The following is a 26,103-nucleotide window of genomic DNA, read 5'->3' as shown; positions in this document are numbered from 1 at the left end:
TGGCGTACCTGCTCTAGATTCGACATCTTCGGCAGGGCTACTAGTAGAGAGAGAGAGGCAATGAGAGGTGTGGAGCGTCTCCATGGATGTATGGAGACTCTCTCTCTCTTTTGGCCCATCTATGCTGTCTCTTCCATCTTCTGAACTCCCTTGTTTTGATTGAAGCTCACGAAATCCAGGATTCGACGTGACAGGAATAGAAGGAGTCTGGACGATCTCTCCCGATGTTTCCTGTACATCAGGGGCGGGTTCTCTCTTCTCCTTTAGCATCTCCTTCCCTCCGTGAGGAGATAATGCCTTGATAGCAGCTTCATAATGCACAAGAAGTAAAGTTAAACATACTCGGCATGAAGCGATTGCGACTGAGTTCAAAAGATCTGAAGGAATGAATCTTAGGAGAGATGCTATTTCATCGTCTTCTCTTTCACAAAGCGACCCTTTCTTCTCTATGTCCCCCCTCACCCGGAGACTTCCTCTTGTCTCACCTTCGCTTTTTTCTTCTTTTGCTTCTGAGTCTTCCATATGTTCTCTGTCTCTTGTTCTCTTTTCTTTCTTTTCTATGGTTCCCCCTCGTGTGACTGTACCGCTGGTGTGAGATGCCAGTCCCTCATAGCCTTCCTCGTGGAATTTCTCACTCTTCGTTTCTCTCCACTTCTCTTTTGCATTCTTCTTCCAGTCCGTCACCTCGATTGTATTCTTGACCTGTCCCTCGGGGGTTGCAACTTCATCGTCCCCTCCTCCCTTGTCTTTGGGTTTCTCTTCTAGATCATCAGTTTCATACACTTCTCTTTTCATTGTTTCTTTTACACCACCTTCAAACATCTCAGTTGATTTTCTTCCTTTCCGTCGGTCTCCGGTGTCTCCTTCTTTCTCACATAGACATGTCACCACGGTCGCCTTACCTTGAACTCGTTCTTCTTCTTCTTTTTCTTCCCCCCCTCCTGGCGAAATCTCCAGCTGCGTGTGTCTCGCTTTCGGCAAGGAAGAGCTTCTCTTGTTTACAGAACGAAGTCGCTGAAGAAAGGCTAAGGCAAACAGAGGATGCCTTGAACGCCAGCCTGAAGGCTCCGTTGTAATGCCCGAGGCCGTATCGTCCACTCTCTCTAGACATACGGGGCACATAGGAATCTGTCGAAAGACTGAGGTGGAACATGCAGGCAAGATAAGTGGAGTAGAACAAGGAGACGAAGACAGACAAGAAGGAAGATGAGGTGAAGTAAAAGAAGCAGGAAAGGAAAAACTAGCTTTATAGGGAATCTCTAAGGTTGACACGGATGAGAGGGTTCGAAGACTGGTAGATACACAAGAGGAAGAAGAAGAAGAAGAAGGGGGGGATGAAGACAGGACACGAGAGGAAGAAGGAGTTGAAGAAACCCGAAAATCTCCTATACCACTGGAGTTAGGACGGCCGTCTCGAGGAGAGTGAAAGACAGCAGAGGGGAAAGTCAGCTGGTGCGGAGGAGAAGGAGAAAAAGACGTCGCGAAACAAGATTGGGCTAAGTCTGAATCTGTGAGAAGAGTAGACGACGATGAAGAAGAAGAAGAACACGGAGAAGGAGATGCACAGCTAAGATTAGACGAAGGTGTGGAACTTAAGGCTGCTTGAGGGGGGGGGGAAGCAGCTGAATGACTGAGAGATGACAAGGTGTATGAAGATGAAGAAGAGATTTGACTACGACTATTATCGAGGGAAAGACTCTCTGAATTAGAGAGAGGGGTGATCCTACACAGAGAACTTGCCGAGGAATGTACCAACGAGCTTACTGACTTGATATGTTCTGTCCTTATCACCGTACTTGGGATGGGACCCGCAGACACATCAGATGGATGATACCTTACACGATGAGAATTCTTAGCACTTGGTTCTCCTTCTATTTCCTTCTCTCCCTCTTCTCCCTCGATTTCTCCGCAGCAGTATTCGAAAGAAGCTAAGGGAATCGCATACCATCGCGCTGAAAGCCATGGGGCGGATGGCGTCTTCTTGCGTGTACAAGCCCATCCTTCCACAGATGTGCTAGAGGCATTCATCTCGAGAAAAGACTTCTTGAAAGAGAAAGATGATGAATGTGGTGAGCTAGGAGGTGGGTTGAGAGTCTGGCAACTCAAAGGAGACGAGGAGACTGACGATGAGGAGCAGCCGCAATGGGATGTGGAAGCCTCACGCAAAGGAACAACTGAGGAAGTGAGAGAAGAGGAAGAGGCAACGCCATGAGAAGAGGAAGAAGAAGAAGACGATGAAGGAAGAGAAGGAGGGGAAGGAAAAGGAGAAGAAGATGCACAGTGACTTCGCATTATTCTGGGACGGTTACTTACACTCTTGGAGACAGCCTTTCCACAGGAGTCACTTTCACCTCTTCCTTCTTCTTCTTCGTCGTCTTCTTGCGAATTTAAAAAAGAGGAACAGACACCTGGACGCCTTGGTGGTTTCTCTTCTCTTATCTCCCCGCTAGACAATCTCTTAGACATCTTTCCCTTCTCGTCTGATACAGGCTGCTCCTGCTGCTTGCTGTATCCTGACGGAGCACGATGATGATGGTTCTGGGTGTTTGTGTTCTTTTTCTTTTTCTTCTTTTTCTTGACCCTATCCCTCACATTTTCTTCCTTCCTCTCGCTCACCATCTCTCCCTCTTGATTGGCGTAGCACATGCAAGAAGTGCTTTGAAAGACAGATCCATCATGTTTCTCTTCTCCCGCATCGCCACCCTTCATGTCTAAACTCCTATCTCTCAAGTAAGCCTGTCGGCTTCCTCTTCTTCCTTTCTTACCTCCCAAGTGAGAGAGATCCGTTACATCTTTCTCTCGCGTCAGCTTCTTCTCGGCCACCGTATTATGCTCTTCACTCTTACAATCTTTCTCTAATCCTCTTGGAGAAAGTATTTCAGCAGAAGGCGCTCTAACATTGCTGTCTCGAGAATGAGGGAATGGCTTCTCCTTCTCACTCAAACACTGTATAGAGGTATTGGACGATGCCCGATGAGATGTCCCTGTCACGTGCTTAGCTGTCTCTGTTGATAGCCCGTGTGTTCTTTTCTCCCTCGATAAAAATGGATGATGATCGGACGAAGGGTGAAAGATTCTTCCATGAAAGTCACGAAGAAACCGCTCACCTTCTTGATGAGACTTGAACGTCACAACAGCAGAGTAAAAGCCCAGGTAACATCCCTCAAGAAGACTACAAGACATCTGACAATCTTTGCATGCAAGATTCACGCCAGTACCTTTCCCCACCCTTTCGTTTGAATTAGAATGCTTCTTCCTTGCTCCTCTCTTCCGTTCTTCTTCTTCTTCTCCCTCCTGTTGATGCTCGCCAACGTCTCTAGAGCTCTCTGTACGCAATGAACTGGATGCTGAACAGTAGCAAGGTTGCTGGTGTGAAGACTCCCTGGCATGAGAGCTGTTGGTTTTTCTTTCATCTGGATAGAAGGAAGTTCCTTTCCTTCTGTCTTCTTGACAGGAGGAAGTAGTAGTAGTAGGTTTGCCTACTTCTCCCTGAAGGCAGACAGAAGAGGCACTGGAAGTAGCCAGCGCTGACGCATCTTCGGCTCTACGTAGAAGGGAAGCCGTACACCAGAAAAGAATACTCGAGTCCGGTGATAGGACCTGGGGTGATACGTCAACCTGACTATCATCATTTCGGTCTTTCTTCTCTGCTTGCTCGTTTCTATTCTCCTTCGCTTCAACTCGAACCTCTGTTCCCCCCTCTCTTGCGCTCCCGCAAACACCATCGGACGTAATCTTTCTCTGAGTCTTTTCTTTCTCCCTTCCATCTTCTTCTACATCTACGTCGATATCCCTGACTAGTCCGTCTTTCTTCTCTTCATTTTCTACTCTTTCTTTCTGCTGTCTCAGATTGTCTGTATGTGCGGAGGGCACACCAGGCTTTCCACAATGTCCTTGGAGCAAGTAAACACCTCCTCTCCCTCCGAAAGGAAAGCTTTGACAGTGATCGTCTACCCCCGGTTCCTCTAACCCGTCAGAGGGCTCTACTTTCTCCTGTTCTTTTCCTGACTCTCCATTCTTTCCTTCCGGACTCGACGACCCCGATGGTAACAACGCCTTACGACAGCTAGATGAAGAAGAAGAACGAGCCGAAGACACATGATCTTCACAGTCCTTCTTTGATAGCGCCACACTATCTCTTTCACTGGTTCTATGCTTTGAACCCTCTAGATCACCCGTAGCCAGCCCACTCTCTGCTTCTTTTCCTCTTGCTTTACCTCGAACCCCAAGACCTGCATCGTTATCTTCTTCTTCTCGTCCACGGGCTTTGGTGTTCTCCTTTGATGACAGTGAAGAAACCGTCACCCCGTCTCCACTGCTGATTTCACAGGTAAGAACACCGTCAGAGAGAGTCCGTCTGTGTCTCGTCTCCGTGTCTCCAGGAGCTGAAAAAGAGAGGAGAGAAGCCGAGGAAATCGCCAGGGGGGATCTCTCCTTGATAGAGGAAGGAGAGCAAGAAGGAAGGAAACGAGCGGAAGAGGCAGATGAAGATTCATCTGTGTTTTGATAGGCAGAAGAACAAGAGGCAGACGAACTGAGCTGAGAATGACAACAGAGATGGGACGAGGTCGAGGAAGAGCATGGAGAAAATGAAGAAGAGGATGATACAGACGGGGGAGCGGGAGTTGAACTAGACTGCTTACGAGGGGAGAGGACGGGAGAACGTTTGAAAGCCGTAGACAAGCAGTAGGTGAAGAGATGCACAGCTGCGATACTTCCAGCATAGCAGTCAGACAAGACATGTAAGAAGCTGAGGAAAGAGAAGGAGGTAGGAATCCCTACAATACAAACACTATCGAAACAGGAGGAGGAAGAAGAAGCAACAGGTGCCCGTGATCCAATTGGCGGAAAACTACCAGAGAAACGCCATGGAAGAACAAGGCTGCGGCCTTGACGTGCACCACAGAAGTCGTAGGGAGAGGAAGACGACAGTTGGATGGCAGGAGTGAGAGAACGCGAGAACGAAGACGAAGGGCGACAAGATGCTGATGACGGAGGAGAAGAAGAGGCATCGAGAGGACACCTGCACTGACTTTCTTTTACCCGAGAAGAAGAAGAAGAATGAGGAGTAGAAGCAGTGAAAGGAAGTGAAGGAGAGATCGGGACTTTCTGAGAAGAGGAAGAGGAAGAAGGCAAAGAGGATGAGGAGACGGAAAGTTCTTGGAAAAGAAGAGCAGAGACACCAAGACTGAGAAAGACGGGAAAGGTCACACTGTATGAAGAGGAAAGAAGTGACTGAACAAGTGGACAGGAAGCACAAAAAGGAAAACCCGCATGAGGCCTCTCCGCTTCTGTAGATACACCGGAGAAGAGCCGTGCTCCTCGTTTAACTCTTCCATCCTGACGGACGGTTGAAAGAGTATCTGACCCCTCTTCTTCAAAAGCAGACAAAGAAGAACAAGAAGGACAGCAGCCAAGGGCTGTAGAAGAAGAAGAAGAGAAGGCCCGAGTGGGATCTGATGCAGCCGCTGAAACATGTCGAGAAAGAATAGAAGACTCTGCCTTTTCTTCCTCACCAGCCTCGGAAACTAAAGAAGAGAAAGGACGTCTAAACAAGCAGCCAGTCAAATCATTCTCTTGAGGTACCGGCAATACAGACAAGGGCGTGGGAGAGCCTTGTTCAGCACGGAGACAGATGACTAAGCGGAAGCGCATTGTGAAGTGAAAGAGAAGAAAGATGAGGTACCACACACTGAGGAAGAGTGGTAGGGACCGGAGAGATAGACGGCCAGTCTGGGCTTAGAAGAGTCTGAAATCAGGAGGTTCCTTTGAACACTAAGGAAGAGAGAAAAAAAGAAGAAAGAGAAGAAGAGAGAGAGAGAGAGAGATGAGACAGACATGCACTCGACCATGGAGTGCTAGGGTCGAGATTACATTGTATGGACTGTATCCTAGAGAAGTTGTGTTCCTTATGGCGAACAGATGCCTTTCTTCTCGAAAGGATTGAGAGGCGTAAGCATCAGCTTTCTATCACGAACTTGGTAAGAGAGACTCAGGAGAAGAAGGAGCGAAAAAAGTGGTGTAAGAGATGGAGAGGAAGAGACGGAAATGAAGGCTTGAAGTAGGAGAAAGAAAAGAAGAAAAACGAAGAGAGACAGTCAGGGCAACAAGAAGAGATATAGGGAGAGAATAGAGAAAGTGAACACCTTGCCTGTCTTGTCTTGATCGGATGGAAAGAGTCCTCCCCACGACACAAATGCTTGCTGTCTCTTCTTGTACAAGGGAGAAAAAACAAGGGACACCCGAGCCTGTATAAGAAATCTATACGTAGAGCACACACTTTTCCCACCTCTCCGCAGTTGATCAGTGCAGTGCCCTCCAATAGCCACAGTACCCCCCCTTATCAATTTTCATCCAATCCTTCTCTCCTCTTCCACTGCTCCTCCGTCTTCTTCCTCACGATGTTCGCCAGCAATTACGAGGCCACAACTATTGACGCTGTCGGAATGAAGCGGTGAAACATTTATCCTCTTAGGGATGAAATTCCTGAGGAGTGAGAACGAGACTATCTATCTACAAGAGAAAGGTGAGCGTCACCCACAAGATGTTCTCCTGGATACTGAGAGGGGGGAGAAGACCCCGACAGTGAAGTGGCAAAGAGAAACAGAAAGCCTTCCTAACTTGTGACGACTAGCTGCCATGAGTTGAAGAGGCGGCACGAGGCAGTGCTAGAGACCGATAGGCGTCAGAGCGAGGCAAGTTCCTCATGGACCAGAGATTTCTCTGGCTTCGAGATACAATCTCGTTCTGTGGGGTCAATAAACGAGTGACTGATGAGAATACCATGCTGGTGATAGAGAGAGAGAGAGAGGAAGAAAGGAGAAGCTAGTTCGAGGGAGCTAGTCAAATCCTTCAACGAAAGACAAATGAAAAGTGTTTCCATTCAAATCTGACAGAGGATGAGCGAGTTGTACTCAAAAGAAGAAGTCTTGTCTCACTCTCCTCTGGAGACAAGCGAATACAGCCGAGGACGTGTGCACGAGTATGCACCGTCATCTTCTGCCAGGTTCTACGGTTCTCTGCTGCATCAGATAGATAGCTTGGAAGGTTGAAAGCTCAAAACAACTAGCAGGTATGTTTTGACGAGTAAAGAAGCTCTAGGCAGACAGAGATACGAAGGACGGCGTAATGATCTCGCCCCGGGGCGACACTATCCTAGGACCCGGCGCAGCCAAGATCATATCGATCTTCTTCTGCGGCTAGAGGAGTCAAGTATCTCCCCGGACTGCGTCCCATAGCTTTTCTCAGTTGTTTCTTCGAAACTCAAAACTGAAGAGAAACGATCGAAACAACGGCTTGTATATGCATGGTGTTCTTGAAGAAGGAACGAGTCACTATGGAGCGCAGCATCTATCTAACTACGACTCCGCTAAGCTATGCATGCTGCTTTGACCGTAAACGACTCAAACAGGCGGAACAACTCCACGGCTACACTGAAGGGCGGAGACTGAGAGTGTGAAGGAGAAAGAGAACACTTCAGTAGTCTGCCAAAGACAGTTCAGAACGATAAAAGGAGACAGGAAACCGATTGTGCAGTTGCTACTGCCTGTCACTTTACGGAGAAAACATCATCGGATTCCGCTGTGTTGCCATGGTAGTTGCCGCATCGCCACGGTTCGTTTTTCTCCCTTGATGCACTGCATGCGGGAGAGAGCCTGTCGAAAACAAAAAGGGAAGGCACTTGCAAGCGGGTGATAGCGCAGGAGGACTGATTTTCAATGTAGATGAGACAAAGCTTGGCTTAAAGTGCTTCTGAGGACGACATGAATACGTGCTCGTCGCTGTCTCGTTGGAACGTAGAGGCAGTGAACCACTCCAGGTGTACATACACCCGAGCAGGAGGGAGCATCGAGTGAGAGACGGAAACCTCTTTTGCCGAAAAGAGGAGGGTGAAACCCCGAGATTGTAGAATCTTTTCTTTCAGAGAGGTATCCATCCGGATGCTCTTGCATGCAGTTTCTTACGATGAAGAGAAAGCAGGAGGCGGGCATTCAAAAAACCTGTTACCCCGAGGAGGCGGTGTGCAAGGGCGATTCTTCTTTTCGTTGAGACAAACTCCTGAATTCTTTCGGTCTGTCTTCTCTTCTCTCATCGTTCATAGATCGTCTCTTCCGTTAAGTGGTGTCATCCCGCTTTCGGCCTCTTACGCCGGCTGTCGCTATCTTCTTTCTGTTACCTAGCATGGTCTCCTTCACAGGTCAGATGTGACCGACGGCTGTGTCGGCAAACGAAGAAAGACGTACCGACTTGTCAACCGTACTCCAACAGCCGAGAGCCTCTTCTCCTTCTCATGGGGCTACCGGTTGGTCCGTGTAGCTGCACGAGCGACGGCGCTCTCGTCCTGGCTGACCCTTCCAGCTCATTCTCTAATCTCTCGTGCGTGTTCTGTGTCATCATCTCCCTGTATTCAGCCATATTTCTTAGAGAGTGGAGATGAACTCCTCAGTCCTCTGTTGAAATCGTACTTGTCTGACTCTAGAGCTGACGTGGGTTCTTGTCTGTGTCCGCTCATCTTCTGCTCTCAGAGCTTGTTTTCTCGCTTTCCATCATCATCACCATCATCCGTTCCTTTAGATAACCTGTCAGCTCGCTGATCTGTATCTGTATACGTATTTATTTCTACATTTCTATTTCGTACCTGTTCATTTCTCCGACAAGCCCATTTGTACTTCTGTACTGCTGATCTATGAGCTTCGGGCTCATACGAGGGCCCTCGCTCGTTGGAGGGTGTATTCCTGGCTCTCTTAAGGCGAGAGAGCTTCAGTTATTTGAAAGACACAAGACAGATTACCGTAAGGCATCCCCTTCGACTTGCTTGCTGTCACACGGAGACATTCTCTTGCGTCGTCTTGCGGAAGTTTCATTCCTTTCATAATTCTTCTCTTTTTGTACTTTTTTCTGTCCTTTCTCTTTTCTTCTCCTTCGGCCGGCCGTTCCCCTCGTTGCTGCTTCCCTGGATGATGCTTTCTTTCCACTGTTCCATAGAATCTCTTCCTATCCGACGTTTCTCTTTCCCCTACAGGAGACAATCGCGATGAGTTCTTTGGGAAAAAGAAAGGGAAGTAGCGAAAGTGAAAACAAATCTTGAGACTTCAGTGTTATCTTGTATCACTCCTCACTCACTTGATCTTCTATTCTTTCCGTGTGAAGGAGGTCAGTCACATGTGTTGTTCTTTCTCTTTCTTTAACCACTGAACGATTCCCTCATGTAGTCTCCTTCTTCGGAAACCCCTCCAGTATCTTCAGAGATCCGTCCTAAAGGAGACGGAGTTAGTACTCCTCTTGTAGGGATCCTTTTTGCATGCGCGCTTTTCAAGTGTCTCTTTCTATTCATAGGAATAGCAGTAGTTATAGTGGGGCGAAGAGCTAGACACAACTGACCAAGGAGCGCCTAGTGTCTGTACAGCCAGCCGTCCGTGCTCATGGTCAATCGACTTGCTCTCTTCTTCTCTCTTCTACTGCGACTACCACTCTAGGTGGTAGGAGTAGGAGTCTTTCTATGAATATACATACACATATGTGGAGGGCGGACGCCCGGGGTGAGTAGATTGGTCCTCTCTCTGTCTTTTCAGATCGTTCACTTCTTTCTTCGATTCCTTGAAAACAGCCTTAAGTCATCCATAAGATAATTCTCTTCAAACTTCGATTCTCATGGAGTTCAAGAAGTGAAACACAAGCGCCGCTTTCTTCACCTACTAGAGAAAGAGAGAGAGAGAGACAGGAGAGAGAGAGAGAATGGAAGATCTCTTAACAGGCGGGAGAGGAGATGATGAAGTATCGTCATCGGTCACAGGGAGTCGGGGGGAACTGTCGGGGGAGAACAAGATGAAAGAAGGACAGGTCTGCTTGAGAAAAGGAGAACAACATGGTGAAGAAGACGAGGAGTTTTCTTCTCGGAGAGGAGATCAACATATCTCAGGGAGCAATGAAGAAACAGAACAACAAGAGGCGGAGAAGGGTGGTAATGTTGAGAAAGGTACAGGATATCAGAAACGTGTCTCTTTACTTCTAGATTTATCAGACGATCAAGTAGGGACTCTCCAGACAGCTTCCAACACTCGTAGAGCTTCGGACCAATCTTCGGCTCTATCGTCCAACAATGATATAACGCCACCGCGAGTTATTGTCTCTTCTGCCCTCTCACCCCCTCCATCCGTACACCGTATCACTCAAGACGCAGGAGTGACTAGGGATCTCGACAGGAGAGAAGAAGAAGAAGGACAAAGAGAGAAGTCCCTTCCGTATCAGAAGGATCAAGACAGTGGTTGCAATCGTGTTAGTCGAGAGAGAAACACATCACTCGATGATAGGTCAGCAGATGTCTCGAGATCGGCCTCGAATCATGATAGGAATGCTTGTCCAACTGGGGGAGTTGCAGTATCAAAGCCATCGGTCCCACCTGCGTCCAACACGACTGGAACCGAAGATGATGAAGACATGAATGAACTCCAAACATGGATCGGCTCACCTAAAGGAGGGGGGGGAGAAGAAGATACCTTCTTTCTTCTCCCCCCGTCTATATCTGCTGATAAGAAGGGGTCAGGAGATGGGGGCCTAGGTACTGGCTCAGATCATGGTGAAGCTTTCTCTCCCATTTCTTCTCTAGGAGAAAGCGAACTTCGTAGTCGTAGGGCTTCTTCAGATGAAGAAGAAGATGATAATGATGATAAGGACAATGCCTCAAGTCCACGGAGTCTTTGCTTGAAGGATAGTAGAGAAGAAGTGAGAGGAGAGGCAAGAAGGGAACAAGAGGAAGAAGAAGGACAGGAGTTGATAGAGTTGAAGAAGGATCAAGAGAAACAGAATGAAGACAAGGTAAGAGATATCATGAGTTGTAAAGACGGATCTCCCCGGGATAAAGAGAAGAAGACAAATAAGGACAAAGCATCTGACCAAGTTGATTTGATAAGAGAGGAGAGAGAGAGACGTGATGAAACTAAGGGGAAGAAGACTTCGACATCTCTTCTTGATTCTGACTTAGTTCAAGATTCTTCCTCATCTTCATCTTCTTCTTCAGGAATCATAACTGTCTCTCCTGGGCGGCCTCCTCCTCCTGTCTTATCTTCTGCCCCTGCCGAGTCTTCTTCTATTGGTGTTCATCCTTCTTCTTCCTCTGGCGCTAAGGCTTCCCCAGGGGGGTCTCTTGAAGGTCGAGTGAAATCCCTGCAACAACGGGAGAGTAAGAATAACAGATCTTCTCAGTCCAAAGTAGGACATCCGTCGTCTTCTGCTGTTTCATCCTCTTCTTCCTCGTCGTTCGATGTTTCCTCGTCTTCTCGAAACCATCCTGATCCTGCCGACTTAGATTTAACATACACTCGAACGATCGATCCTTCAGGAGTTCACCGTCGGGGTGCTCATGGAGCACCTCAATCTCATTCTTCAGGCTATCCTTCATCCTCTTCCTCTTGTCCTCCTCCTCTTCATGATGGTATCTATTCATTGTCTTCCCTATCTCATAGTAGTACTGCTCCTGCTCCTCCCCTTCCTCCTCATCATCCATACGGCACCACAGGTTTTCATAGCTCTCCAGCTATTTGTTCTTCTTCAACAAATCTGTCTTCTCATAGTAGTCCAGCGACTGCTCCTCCTGCGGCTCCTACCGCCTCTCGCTATCCATCCTTCCCTTCCGCCGCGTCTCCCCCGTCTCTTGCGCGGTGTTCTGTCCGATCCTTTCCTCAACCAGGAGGAGCGAGTGTCTCTTCGGATTATGCTGATAGTCTTCACCATCAGCACCATACTAGTAGTAGTAGTAGTCGCAATCAGAAGTATATGCAGTTCTTTGATCAAGAGAAATCTGAAGAAGATCCTAGTGGAGGACGTTTAAAGGGACCGAGTCGTTCTTCTTTATTCTCGTCTTCTTCCTCCTCAGATCTTCTCCCTAGGACACATTCAGCTTCCTCTTCTTCATCCTTCTCAAGACAGCCTCTACCCAACGTTGATGAAGGTTATAGTCTTAGCAGCAGCAGCAGTAGTAGCGCTAGGAGTGCAGTAAGGGGGAGTGTCGCTCCTGATATAGTTGACGTTGTTGTCGATGCTGGAGGGGGTGAGATGAAGAGAGCCGGAGAAGGAAAAGGAAGGAGTGGGAGAGAGGTTCGTGTAGGGTCATTAGCAGCTGTTGCTGAGGCTGCTGTAGTTGGGTCCAGTAGTAGTCTTCAGGCGACCCAGTCCTTAGGAGAAAGAGATGATGGAAGAAGTCGAAAGGAAGGAGGAGATACAAGAACCTTGAAGAGATACATGTTGTCAGGAGTTACCAGCGGAGCCGAAGCAGAGGTTGCATCACCATTGCACTATGGAGATTTACAGGTTAGGAAAAAAATCATGTGGGTATAGAGTTGGAGGTCTCTGTTTCAAGAGCGTGGGGGGGAGAGGTCGCCTTGTTATCTTCTTCTCAGGCAGTCATCTGGGTCCGTTTCAAGTCCTTCATATATATATAAGCTTTATGTCTTTCCATGTGTTTTATCTTGATGTCTATGCGCTCTTCTAGACTAGGCATGGGTCTCTATAAGTACACAGGAATCCATTCATCTCTCTGAGAATCTGTATTCTGTCCTCTTGTACAGATGTGGTACATAGGTGTCTTTTTGATCTTCTTGCCCTTCGGACGGAGATCTCCTAGCTGCGTTCTGCCTTCTCTTCAAATGGCAGCGTCTCTCAGGCGATTGCACTCTCCTCGTGACGGAGTCTGTTTCTGTGTCTTTGTATCATGATCAGAGAGGTAGACAAATTCAGTTCCGTCATGTAAGGAGAGACTATAGGTATGCATGCAATGTGTAGCGTCTCGCAGATCTCCAGTTCGCCTCTCTCCCTCCACGTGGATCTCATACTACCATGTCTCGTATAGGCCTTTCTTTTTTCGTAGAGGTATCTATATCCTCACCTCATATCTTCAAGACGTCATGATGAAAGTTTCAGCCAATCGAGTCCCTCCGCCTGTGTCTTTCGCCTCATCTCTCTTCCACCGCTAGATGTCTTTTTCTCTCTTCGTCAGAAAACAATCTCCCTTTCAAATGCCTCTTTCGTTTTTTCTTCCTTTCTTTGTTTCTCTTATCTGAAAGCCTGTGTTGTTCGTGTGGTCGGTTGTGTTGATCTTCTTTCTTTTCATTTGCCTTCTGTCTTTGCAGGTTCTCGTTGATATTGATGATACGATCCGATCAAGTGGAGGAGTGACGTTTCTCTCCGTCTCTCTAGGGGGGATCGACACTCAGTATGAGCGTGGCAGTTTCTATCCGGGATGCTTCCAGTTTCTCCTTGATCTTTCCACACATGGACTCCGTAAAGATCAGAAACCTCTGACACTTGGTGTACTTACAGCGCGCATTCCTCAGGTCAGTCAGTCAGTCAGTTAGTTAGTGAGCCACTGTATGAAGCACCGAGCTTCTCTTATTGTCGATGATCTCTTCATCTAAAGGTAGAGACAAGTATATCTGCGTGCAGGAGTGGCGCCCGACGCGGCGTCCTTTGTTAAGCAGGAGTTCGGTTTATATAAGAAAGGAAGAGTAGAAGACGTAGAAGGTGATCCGATTGGGTCGCATGATCTCTATGTCTCTGCGGTTGGCATGATATGAATGGGCTTCGTTCCTCGGAGCATCCTCTCTTTGTTTCATGCCTCCGCATACAGACCTAGAGAATGTCCCTATGTTTGATAAGCAGTGTACTCATACGGGTATAAATCTGCATATATACATGTATGTAGATGTAGACATATATGTTCTGTAGTCACCAACAGGAAGACAGAATTGAGCGTGCATCGTGGTGGATTTGTTGTTGGTATGTAGACACGTTTCGGAGTCTTTTTCTCTCCACATCGTGTATAAGTTCAAGAAAAGAGAGGGAGTCGTAATAGAGTTTTCACGTATCTTAGGAAGGTTCATCCTAAGGTGCATGCATGCTACGTATAAAAGACTTGCGTATCTGTGTATTCAAGCGTATCTTCTACTCATATCTACTAGTAGACATGTGTAGGCGGAGGTTAAGATGACAGCATGCATGCTTCCTCTTTCTCTTTTCGGTGACAGGTAACTAGTAGGCGTCATACTTCCCCCCTATGTATTCTCTGTACTGTACGTACACCATGGTGATTTCACGTCTGAACAACGAAAGCACTCTCGCTTCTCTTCTCTTCTGACTTTCTTTGTCGTCATCTCTCTTTTCTCTCGAGTAATTGGACATTTCGCCCTATTCTTTTCTTCCCGTTTCCTGCTTACTTTCGCTAAGTTGTTAAAGCTAGAGATGTATATAAGATATGCATATCTATATACATCCACAGTTTTGGTAGCAAGGAAAGATGCGTATGTATAGATCTATATTTTGGTTTGCTTTTTGCTGTCCGTGTGACTGTGTACACAGGTGCCGATTACTGCAGATAGTATTTTGAACCGGAAACTCCAGGAGACAGCTTTACGACGTGGTATTCGAGGCTGGGGTATCGACTGTCAGAACAAGTGAGAAGGGACGGAGGGTGTGAAAGAAAGCGAAAATAGAGCGATGAGGACTTACGCTTTCTTTACCTACGGACAGGGTCTAGTGTTTTTTGGTGCTTCTGCAGATCTATTGTGACATGCATCCATGCCTGTAGTAGCAGGTGATAATAGGGATAATACACATGTATTATCAGAGACAGTGGCGGTGGATGTAGAGGATGGAATTCTCGGGGAGATTGTCGGGAAAGATCGATTACTCAGCTCTCCTTAACACACGGTAATGGATGGCGAGGAGACTGCTTTACAGGCATGTTCATGACTGTACCCAGATAGATGAATACATAGGTATGTCTTTACTTATGCTTGGTTCTACCTGGCCTAAGTGTCATACAGAGACGTGAATGGGCGATACAAAGGAGAGTTTACTAATCTTCGCATGTAGTTATATGTATGTATGTGATACATATTTTTCTTCTAGGTAGATGTCTCCATGTCTCTGTCAGGGCGGAGTGTGTCTGTGTATACTCCTTGGTATTTCATTTCTTACTGCTTGACAAAAACCATGTATCTTGTGCGTATTGACCTTCTTCTTCAAGAGGCATGCTTACGATACGACTTGCAATAGCCAGCCATAGTCCTTTACACCTACGCGAACACGTATAGCTTCTCCTTCCATTCTTCCCTAGATACATATATACATCAACCTTTACATACTTGTACACCTATGAACCTACACATGTGTGCATATCTTTTATCTATATGTAAATAGATAGAAGATATGCACAGAAATGTGAATGCAGAAGGCATTGTTACGCTGTTCTTATTCCCGACCGTCCTTGATCTCGTCGTCTTCTGACGCTATGCTTATCGGATGCTGCCTGATCAGAGTTTTATACTCGACGTTGAATGAGTGGATTTTTCCGAGTGAGAAGGGAAAACGCAAGTTTGAGAATCTTCTTCTTCTTCATGCCAAACTGGCTAGAACTCACCCCAATATCAAGTAAGCTTCATTCAAAGTTTTGGATAGGTTTCTTCTGTCTGCTGTTCTCTCGACTGATACGCCCACCCCCCCCCCTTTCCTCCTTCAGTGGAAGGAAGGCTTCGTCGTATCGTTGCATACATAGCAGTATGTAGACGGATGTGCTTCTCTAGCTCTTGATAAATGGATTAGCCTAGACATGTCAAATACGTCCATGTATGTGACAGTACACCGGTATCTCTTTCTATCTGTTCAACTGTGTATTGTCCCCGCAGACGCATGTGTATATATACATATGTACACATATGGCGTGGGTGACGATACGTGTAGACACGAGCGTGTATAGGTTTGTATGTAACTATGTGTATATAAATATATCTATTGAACGCCACCGTATCCATGTGTGTCTATTCCCTGTCTAGATATGTCATCTTACGAAGAGGGATGGAGAAGAAACAAGTACACGATATCGTCGTCACAACACATCCTCTTCGTTGGTTAGGCTCCCCCCGGGATTTCCATCAAAGACAGCTCCACAGTCAGTCAGTCAGTCAATCAGTGAGCCTGCATATAAGCTTCTACAGGGGGCCTGATGCATACACTGGCTGTCTAGCGACATAGAGATACACCTCATGTGCATGTTCACGTAGGATACACCTCTCTCTTTTCTCCTTTGACTCTCGTCGTTCCGTTCTGTCTCCCTTGTAGATATGTGTGGATTGGAGATACCGGAGAGATGGATCGTCATGCAGGAGAGCTTATGGCTAGACAGATGCCCGATAAAATCAAAGCGATTTTCCTCCACTACGTGGGAGATCATGGAGGACGAGGCTCGGCGAAACAGCTGCCTGAAGATTACTATGTCAACGGAGTGCCCATTGTCTTCTTCAGGTAGTTTAGCTTCATGGCCTGTGCTTTTCGCAAGAAGGTATCTGTCTCTCTCTCCGCCTTGCAGTCATACATCATTTGACTCAAAGGCATGGATCCTCACGCCTCCCCTTCGCATGCATATAGATTTACAGATCTATGTAGAGAGAGAGATGTCGACTTTTCGAGAATGTATGAGGTGTCTATCACTGGGGTGTGTACAGCGTACCCGAAGTCTTTCGTGAGGGGACGAGGTGTTGTCCTTGGGAGAGGGTCTGACTGAAGAATAGAGAGACTGACAGTTAGGAAGAGAGACGGAAAGGACTATATCATGTCAGGTGACGTCTGTCTTTGTGGCTTGTTAATCTGTCATCTATCTGATATGAAAGGGGAGTCAGATGACGCGTCATTTCTTTCCAGACATGTTCACTACGTGACGTATGTATGTTGGGCGGCCGAAGGCTCTTCTAACGAAAAGGTTCTCCAAGGCCAGGCGAATTCCTTCTCTCTTTCTCTATCTCTTCTTTTTCGTCGAATAACTCCACACCCTCTTTTTCGACGACTCGGAGACTCATCTCCTGGTCTCTGCTGTGTGTTTATCTTCTATGTATGGCAGTACTCTTATGTGATACGCGGATGCTACCCATGATTTCTCTGCATGCAAAGAAGGAGACTGCATGCAAAGAGATTATAGGTACCGTCCTCATATCATATGGGAGTACTGTCATGTATAGTATAAATACCTATTTCAGTACTCACGCTATTCATACTTAGTCACCATGCGTGCGTAACCGCAGATCTTCAGCGTTTCACTTCTTTCCCTAGTTTACCATTCATGTCGCCGTCATCGTAAGCTGTAGACCCCTCAGTCTCCATATATCCATGCATATATAAGAGTACACATATACACTCGGGTATATACTCTATGTTGAGCGACACTGATTTGTTCGTCGTTGGATGAGTGTGCCCCTAGCAACATCTTTCTGTGTGCTTCTGTCTTCTCGTCTAGGACGTACATCAGGGCGGCACGTCGGTCTGTTGATCTCGGGCTGCTTGAACGAAAGGGTCTAGCTCGTACTATGGTTCAGGTATGTTATGGCTCCCCAGGCTCTTTTTCTCCGTTTCTCTCCTTTTGTCTTCCTTGAATGCGTCACTCCAGAGCGGAAGTTTCCTTTTTTGCACTCTTCTTGTTCCTCTGTTCACCCAAACCCACGTGAATAGCTAGCTGTCTTCATATTCTGTATGTGTAGGCAGCTAGGTGGATGGTATCTCACCGTCGTCTTGTCGTAGGCGTCTCTCTGCCTGCATCGTATCTGCTTTCGCAAGAGTGAAACATCATTTCTCCGTTGTCTCTTCTTGCTCAAGAGAAGAGAGAAGGAAAGGGACGTGATAGATGATTAGCAGGCATCTACAACACAGAAGAGACGAAGAAAACAGTCGTAGCAGCACGCCATGGATTCTGAAACAGTCGTTGTCCGGGGAGTCTTCTTAATCAAAGCAAGGGGGGTGTAGTCCTTTTGAGCTATCTCTCCTTTCCGCCTTTCAGTTTTGGAGNNGGGGAGTGCGGCAGCAACAGCAGCGGAGTGCGAACTCTTGTGTGTTAGTTAGCGTCCCCGGGAGAGAAGGCAAAGAGAACGAAATATGAAGAATAAATACGTCCTATATGGGCTTTGTTTCTTCTCCTGCATCTCTTTGAGATCTCTAAGGTTTGCTTTTACTCTTTTCTTTCTTCTTCGCTATGCCAACCTCTCTGCGTCCTTTAGCGGTTGCCTTCCTTCAAGCCTATTTGTACCTTCTTGTTTCTCTTTCTATACGCTCTCTTCAAAGATTCTTTCCCGTGCAGGTCGTAGCCATAGGAGGCGCAGGCAAGCATTGGATGGCATGCATGCTATTATGACGGGAAGACGGCTTAAGTGCTGCATGCGTGCCGTATGCATGCATGTACTTTGTTGTATCGTTGTATGTCGGTTAGGAATAAGGAGGAGTGAGAGTAGACAGAGAGAGAGAGAGAAGAGCGCGGGGAACGTGGCTGTTTTCTTCTATTCTCTTGGTTGGGGAGTAGAAGTTGTGGAGAGGTCTTAGAGATTTTTTCGTACACGGTGGTTAATGAACGTAGGCGAGTCCTTTGCTTAATAGGGATAGTGTGTCTTCTGCTGTGTGTACACTACCAGGCGGTTCTCGATCTCGATGCCATGCATCAGACCCCCTCTGTCTCTACGAAGTGGAGGGACATTATCTTCGATGTGCGGGTAAGAGAAAAGAGAGGAAGGGAAGGAAAAGAAGATGAAGATGAGGAGGGAGAGAGCTGAATGACTGACACGTCGTCAGAGAGAAGGGAAGGTTCACAGGAGTAGGAGAATGGTGATGATTACAGCAGGGGAGTACCAGATAGTCATGATAGATATACGCATGTCTAGCAGGCTCTGTCTCTCTCTACGATGCTTGATTGATCTGCTACTGCGTTGCTTTCCATGTTCTTTCTTTTCCCTTTCTTTTTTGTAGGATGCTGAAACTCTCGTCCCTTTGAAAGGGGCGACACTTCCACCTCTTGTGCAGATACGTGAGATTCTTCATCGCCGTATCACGGATATTAAAGCAGCACTTCAACGATTTCGAGCGAAGAAAGGCATTCAACCTCCTTCCGAACAGCCATCAACCACCAGCCCTGTCACCACTCTGCCTAGTCGGGGGATCCATAAGCAGGTATCTCTATCTAAAGAACAGAGAGAGGCTACTGTCCCGCCTTCTCTCGGGGGTAGTACACCATCTCTCCCTGCTTCTGCATTAGAGCATAAAATAGGCCATGAGGGTCTAGCTCTTCATGATGCTAGACACAGGGGGGAGGCCGTCGTCCCACCTGGACTCGCCGTCGCCGCCGCTGTAGTTCAACGTGAAGATGAACAAGGACGTGGAAGGGGGACGTCTTCATCACTTCAGGAGGGCCAAGATATCTTAGCTCCGGCTCGGGTCTCCACGGTTCCCAAAGACGGTAAGAAAGAGAAGTACGAGAAAGGAGCAAGAAAGAGAGAAGGAGGTAGTAGTCTTGTTCTCGTTTTCACCAACAGGTGGAGAAGAATGGCGGGTGACTGCGATGTAACAGAGTAGGAAAAAGAGGGCAAGGCCATGCGATGTGGAAATTCAAGAGAAACAGAATGGTTGTTTTTGATTGAGGTGTGTAGGGAGGTGCGTTAAGGATGAGTTGGTATCTCTTCATCTTGTTTCTCCAAAGTCGGATGATGTATTCTTCATGGAGGGACTCTAAGCCGTTTCTAGAGAGAAACACGGCGGGCATCGATGAGACCAACTTACCTTACTTCAGTTATACCTCCATCCTCGTATGTTCTCCTCTTTTCTTTCTCATAGATGTAACCGTGTTTCTTCGCAAGAAAGATAGTTTGCCTGATGCCATCAAAACACTCAAAAGATCTCGTCGAGCTATTTTTTGTTTCTCCGGTAGATTGATCTTCTTCGCATTGCTGTCGATCTTTCTTTCGCCATTCACACGACGTCGTAGTCAGAAAAAAGATGATCTGGTCGTGACGTTTCCAGACTTTGATGAGTGAGCGCGGTGGAAGGAGTTGCGTCAACTAAAGCCTTAAAGAAGGCTGGGTATGCTTCAGTCTCCTAACCTTAGCCGTAGATGCGGCCGCGTAAAGAAGAAGTTGGTGGTTGACAGGAGCGTGACAAGGCAGGCAGATGGATCAGTTTGATGTCTGTGAGCTTCTTATGGCTTGTGAGTAGCTTTGTGTGTCGAGGTATGTGTATATTGTTTGTATGGGAGGTATAGGAACGTGTACACAGGGGTGTACACGGGCACGCATGTATACATATGTGAAATACATGTGGATCGTATCTCTAGAGACGATGGATATGCGTAAGTCTGCATCTCTTCTTGTACTATGGATCCAGACTACGAATGACCGGATGTGGATGTATGCATGAGTATGTATGTATGTGGGTCAAAGTGTATATATATACATCTGTGTATACATGAACGAAGGGGGTGGACAGGCAGCATGTGTTTATATGTTTCCTGATCTGAGTGGTATTCGGGTGGGGCTGTGGCAAGAGACATCGGTCGCTCTTACGTGCACTGTCCCTTTTCTCCGTGTGTTGCATGCAGACACCCCTACTACAGGAAGCGTAGCTGGCGGCGAGAGTTGTCACCGATGGCAAGGAGCGCCGTCAACAGGCGCCTTACAGGCAAAGTCTTATCAGTCAGGTACTGCCGTCATAGGCATACGTACCTACCTAACTACCCCTTTTTTTCTTTCACAATAGCGTGTCTAAAGAAATCAACTTCCAGCGCAACATTTATGTAGGCCTGCCTGCGCGCAGATAGGACTGCCCGAAGTCCTCATAATAACTCAACTACCTCCGGATCCTGTGGATAGGTTGCTTGCAGTCTTTAGTAGACTTCTATTCACAAGAAGACTCCGTAGTCTTTGTATTTGTGTGTGTGTTAGTACGTACATCCACGAGGTTGAGACAGTACTGAGGGCGACTCTAGCTAGGTGGAGACTTTCCACATGATGTGCGAGGGTTGTATGAATTCTTAAGGGGGCGACTATCTGCCCGGCAGCAGCGTACGTGTATCTAGGTGTATGTCTATCTTTGTCCAGTAGCCCTTCGTGAGAAATGTAACTGTAAATAAACGGGAGTGGTCCATGTGTATCGTATATAAATCATCACGTTGCTGTTTCTTCTGGCTGACTATCGACACTCCCTCGATGTCTCATCTCCCCATGCATGCATTTTCCATAAAGACACAGCAACTGCCCATAGATCCGCGTCTTCTCTCGTTGTTTCTGAGATCTCCTGCAGTTCTCCTCTTTTGCGGCACCCTGTTGAATGAGCCAAGTTGATAAGCCGTATGTATCTAGTCGCTACTGTCTCTCTAGGCAACTCCCTTTCTTCGCTCTTCCAACGTACAAACACGTATCTGAAGTGGTACGTAGACCAGAGGGACAATAGAGACATGTCTGTAGGGCATCTATCGATTCTCTCTTTGTATGGATTGATATACCTGCCTTCCCTCATCCCACTAGCAAAAGGGATGGTCATACCTTTACCACCACTCCCGGCTCAGTGTAATTAGCTACCTCGATCTCTCTCTCCTCTCTTCGTTTGTTTTTTTTTCTTCCCTTCTTTTTGAAGAAAAGAGAAGAGGTAAATGCATGGGTCGTGTAAAACGTGTGAAAACATGTGTTCCTTCCTTCCGTTGGTCCATGTATATATCTCTCTTGGGATATGTATCTATCTTTCATCTGTGTTTGTTTCCTCTTAAGATCCTGAAGACGATGAAGAGAGCGGATGGATAGAGGTGCGTTGGCAAAAGGAGACAGGAAATTTTCCTCGACGATCCTCAAGTGAAAGAAGAGAAAGTAGCTGGCGTGGCTTACATGAAGAGGGCTCTTCTGGACACCCATCAGAGCCGTATTATCGTCATCTCTTAACTCATCCTGGAGGGGTAAGCTCGGATGATACTACCGGAGGAAGGAGTGTCAAAGACTACAGATCTGAAGAAGAAAGACTTCACAGATCGACTTCAGATTCGGCAGCATCTCATGGGAGTGGTACGATGGCGTATGGTAGGAGAAGCCCGGGTGGAGATAATGAAAAGCTCGGAGAACGAGGTGAAAAAGAAGAAGAGAAAAGAGCGGGAGTAAGAGAAGATCATCGCCGCCATAAAAGAGCGGGACGAGAGGAGACAAGACGGGGAGATAGACAGAGAAGAGATAGTTGTGATCGAGATAGTCTATTAGAGACGTGGGGACGAGAAGAACCTTTCCGAGAGGTAGAAGCTACGGGTGCTGCCGGTGCCGGGAGGCAAGGCAAATCATCTAAGGATGTAGAGAAATCGTCACGGAGATGGAAAGAAGATATTGAGTTGCGTGAAGTATCTGCAAGGCCGCCACGGGAGGGATTGTGGGCTGAGGGAGAGGTGAAGCGGGAAGAGAAAGAAGAGGGTGGAGACAGCATCGGGGGGGCGCATGGGAAGACAGGGAAAGATGGAAAGGTAGAGAGAGTAGAAGGTGAGAGAGGAAAAGATGGTTTGAAAGGTGATAAGGAGAAAAAGGGTTCTGTCGAGTCAAGAGAAGGGACTGAAGGGAGAAAAGCAGGATGGCAGGAACGAGTAGTGAACGAAATCATGAGTGTTGACTCTTGCAATGAACTCCCTTCCGCGGTATCTCCAGAATCGCCCCCACTCTCGGCTGTACGTACACTAAACCAGGTAGGAGGTGACGTAAAGCACAACATAGGGCTAGCCGGCGCTGGAGAGGGAGGCAAGACGCGGATTGACAGAAACACAAATAAGTCGAATAACGTAGTGGGAGAAAAGGATCTTCTAACGGGTAACCTGGAGAATGATTCTATTGAAGGAGAACAAAGGACAGGTGAGAAGGGAAGGGACTCCTTGCGTGAGAAGAGACCGGAACAGAACTCTTCAGTTGTCGATTTACTTTGAACGTGGGTCTGATGATGGAAGACGAGAGAGAAGTAAGGAGAACTGGCTTGACGCCTTTCCACAGAAGAGAACGCAAGATAGATGGAAGGAGAAGAAGGAAGAAGAGAGAGGGACGACAGAAGGATACGAAACTGCTTCGCTTTCTTCGAACAAAAAAATGATTCAACAGAGGATGAGGGGAGGAAGACGCGGGTAGGGTGGGAGGCATTTTCACTGTGGTTGCCTCCTTTCTGTCTTTTTTCCGTGCTTCTAGATATCTACTGTAGAAAGTATATATATATATATTATACGGTCGTTCAATCTGCACCTACCTGGAAAAGAGACAAGGATACAGGAGTAACTAGCTTGAGTATACTCAAGGAGACAGGGGTAACGAGCTTGAGCATACTCCGGGCTGCAGTAAGGGACACTCTTACGTGGTCACCCTGCACTCATGCATTGTCGTCTCCGGGAAAGGTGAGGAGAAGTTCACGTTAGTCTCCACTCTTTCGAACTTTTCACCTTGTTTTTTGTATCTCTTTTCCTCCTGTCTAATGTTTCCGTGGAAGGAAGGTATGTCTGTAAGGCATTGATGACCTTTGACAACACCTGCTGCTACGCATGCAATGAAGTTTCAGGATGGGGTGTGCGTTTGTCTGAGGGGGGTCTCTACCGACTCCTGGTTCTGTACCTACAGCACCTGTAGTCCCTTCGTGATACACTCCTCGCACATGTATTTACCATTGTCTTGTCTTCCCAGACCTGTCTATATGTGTACGCGCGTAGGGGCCTCCCGCAGGTCTCTCTATGCGGATAAGGGTCTCTTTGAAACGCTTCTCTTTCTCTCAGGATGTTGCTGTAGAGAGTGTGCAAATGCCAGTGTCCAGGTGACACCCTCTCGAAGAAAAGAGGAAGACAGAAAGGTACTTTTTAGCTAGATATGCCTGGGCTTCGTACTGCTGCTCATCGTGATGCGGGTGTATGAAGTCTATGATGGTGTCCACTCTTCTACGGCAATCTACAGGATACCTCGATCCCGTGCCGTCGTCCCTGAGGAAGCTTTGCCCGGAGAAGAGAGTAGAGAGTGTAGTAGTCATAGAGGGAGCTACCTGTTCAGTCCTAACAATGAAGTAAGCAACTGGAAATCTCCGAGAGAGGTGATAGCAAGGTACCTCGCCCCCCCCTCCGTCTCTCCTTTTTACCTTCTGTGAGGGTTCATCACATGCAGGCGTACTACAAAGGCCGTACCGCCACCATGCGATGCTTGCTGATGAGGATCAGATGGGAGGTCAGCGCCCGGGTGATGGTCATGACGGTGATCAGTCAGTCCTTGTCACTCGACAGAGTTTGAAACAGGGAGAAGGACGAAAACGATCTACCGGATCATGAATAGTTTGTCTTCCGAGTTTCACAAAACGCTTCTTTCATTCATCTGAGTCGCTGTGAATATGGGGTGTTAGTCAGGTGAGGGAGAGGGCGATAGGAGGGTGTCTTGAGACACCGCCTTGCGATCTTGCAGGCAGATAGATACAGTCGCCTGTCACCTTCATCAGACGTATAGTAGGACCTGCGTTTTACCCCATGTTAGGGACTTCTTCGTGCGGCTTGTTGCCCATGGCCCTGGTAAGGAGACTGCTGAGAGAGACAACAGTTCTTTATACATCTATACGTACACCCCAACTATGTATGCATCCATTTGTAATGCCGAGGGTGAAACTTCCTACGACCATCAATCCCGCGCTGCTTGGAACCGCTCTAATGGGTGAGGAAGTAAGACAGAACAACTGACTCCGCGCACACAAACCTCCCCTACGTACCCGGGAAATCGTAGAATTGTCGAGTTATTGCAGCTATCGCATGCATGGATTGAGGTGAAACAGGGCTGAGGATCAGTACGCCTGTTGTATTTTGTTTCTACTGAGGGGCAGGAGGGTGGAGAAGCGGATAAGTCTTGGCGTGTGGCAACTGAATGAGCACATCGGGGCCCTATAAGACATCGGCGTACATGCTCTCTCCTAGCCGTCGTCACGGCGGCGGTTCCGCGACCAACCCCCGGGTAAGCAAACCACTTTACTACTGAATCGCCGTCGCAGGCAGCTTTCTAGCGTGGGGACCTCCTGGCTTCTGAGAATGCTGGTTCAGAGGGATTCTGAAACTGATTCTTATACTCTCCGAAGTACCAAGCCTCTAGGAGAGGTGTGGTGTTCTATTCTCAAACTCCTCCCAGCTTGCAAGTAAGAGAAGCCGACTGTCTATTATCGTATAGCTGCCCGTCGGTTTTGAGCCGTCTCCGTCTGTTTCGCAGCAAGATCAGGTAAAACGACTTAAGGACTGAGCAAAGCAATAACTTAGGCAGCACGCCCGTGAGAAAGCGGCGAGACAGAGAGCGAGCTCCTCAGCCCCAAGGGGGGGAGGGGGGGGTGGAGGAGAGGAGAGATCTAATCAATCAGTAGATTGACAGCAATGATAGTAAGAAGAACGGTCAAGAGTTTCATTGCGTCCGGCGGGCAAGACTGGAAACTCGATAATCATTGAACACTTTTCTTTTCCACATCCCCTAATCTAAAACTTGAGAACGAAACGAGAGAAGAACGCATGCTCCCCTACTGCCCACGGGTTTGGTCGTCCATGATAACGCGCGCCTCTCCCTACACTGATACGCGAATGTCCGGTGATAAAGGCCCGTTAACTCATTACCGGACAGCCGGTCAGCGTTTTGAAAAGGCGTACCCTACCCTGCTCCTGACCAACGCTTCACTTGGACGGATAGTGGAGTCGCTAGGAGCCACGCACATGCGATACTCAACCCACGACCTAGGTTGCCTGGATGGTAAAACAAAGCCCGCCATCATCTTCCGTCGACGAGTACACAATGTTGCCCTCCTAACCCACCGGCCTGCCTGCCCTTCTTCCTGTCTGAGTACGGTACTTGTCCGTTTTAACTCAGCGCAAATCAGCCCCGAGCTGCGGGCGGCATGCCGTCATACACCCAGCCGGCGGCAAAGAAACAAGCGCTTGACGGCAGCTGACCATCGGGTCTGAAGACAACGGAACTGCGATGTCTCGCCGACGGCGGAATCCACCCTCCTGTACCCTTGTGCTTCGTTGTGCCCCCAGCTAGTCACACGTGAGAGGTATAAGAAGAGCCAAGTGGGTCACCCACCATATACCGGCAAGAACGCGGAGTCTGCAACTGTAATGTAATCAGGCCTAGTGATGATACGAAGTTCTATAGCACATGGGAGGCCGCACTACTGCACTACAAACCACCCCTGGCCCGTCCCCCTACTTTGGCCCTACTACCTTCAGGCTGTACTTTTTGTCTATACCTCTGCTACGGCTGGATGAACACCCGGTTGTACCTTTCCCTCTTACCCCCCCCCCCC

The 26,103-nt window shown here is 47.7% G+C and overlaps 3 protein-coding genes across 3 annotated transcripts; 1 reads left to right on the top strand and 2 right to left on the bottom strand.

The window, feature by feature from the left end:
* Positions 1–893: 893 nt before the first annotated feature.
* Positions 894–7,834, bottom strand: CSUI_002329 (uncharacterized protein). The gene has a single exon (XM_068062531.1). The coding sequence runs from the start codon at positions 4,740–4,742 to the stop codon at positions 4,302–4,304; it is 441 nt and encodes a 146-aa protein (XP_067925495.1). The 5' UTR covers positions 4,743–7,834; the 3' UTR covers positions 894–4,301.
* On the top strand, positions 7,728–24,702 carry CSUI_002328 (uncharacterized protein). The gene is made up of 10 exons (XM_068062530.1): positions 7,728–12,306; positions 13,125–13,328; positions 14,350–14,444; positions 15,310–15,423; positions 16,111–16,293; positions 17,279–17,357; positions 18,441–18,518; positions 18,772–19,258; positions 20,393–20,491; positions 21,558–24,702. Exons 1-10 carry the CDS (start codon positions 9,736–9,738, stop codon positions 22,736–22,738), a joined length of 5,091 nt encoding a protein of 1,696 aa, XP_067925494.1. The 5' UTR covers positions 7,728–9,735; the 3' UTR covers positions 22,739–24,702.
* Positions 24,703–25,168: 466 nt separating this feature from the next.
* Positions 25,169–26,098, bottom strand: CSUI_002327 (uncharacterized protein). The gene has a single exon (XM_068062529.1). The coding sequence runs from the start codon at positions 25,567–25,569 to the stop codon at positions 25,426–25,428; it is 144 nt and encodes a 47-aa protein (XP_067925493.1). The 5' UTR covers positions 25,570–26,098; the 3' UTR covers positions 25,169–25,425.
* Between the last annotated feature and the right edge of the window lie 5 nt (positions 26,099–26,103).

The sequence above is a fragment of the Cystoisospora suis genome (assembly GCF_002600585.1).
Source record: "Cystoisospora suis strain Wien I chromosome Unknown contig_987, whole genome shotgun sequence".
NCBI lineage: Eukaryota > Apicomplexa > Conoidasida > Eucoccidiorida > Sarcocystidae > Cystoisospora > Cystoisospora suis.
This window is presented reverse-complemented; position numbering and strand designations above follow the sequence as displayed.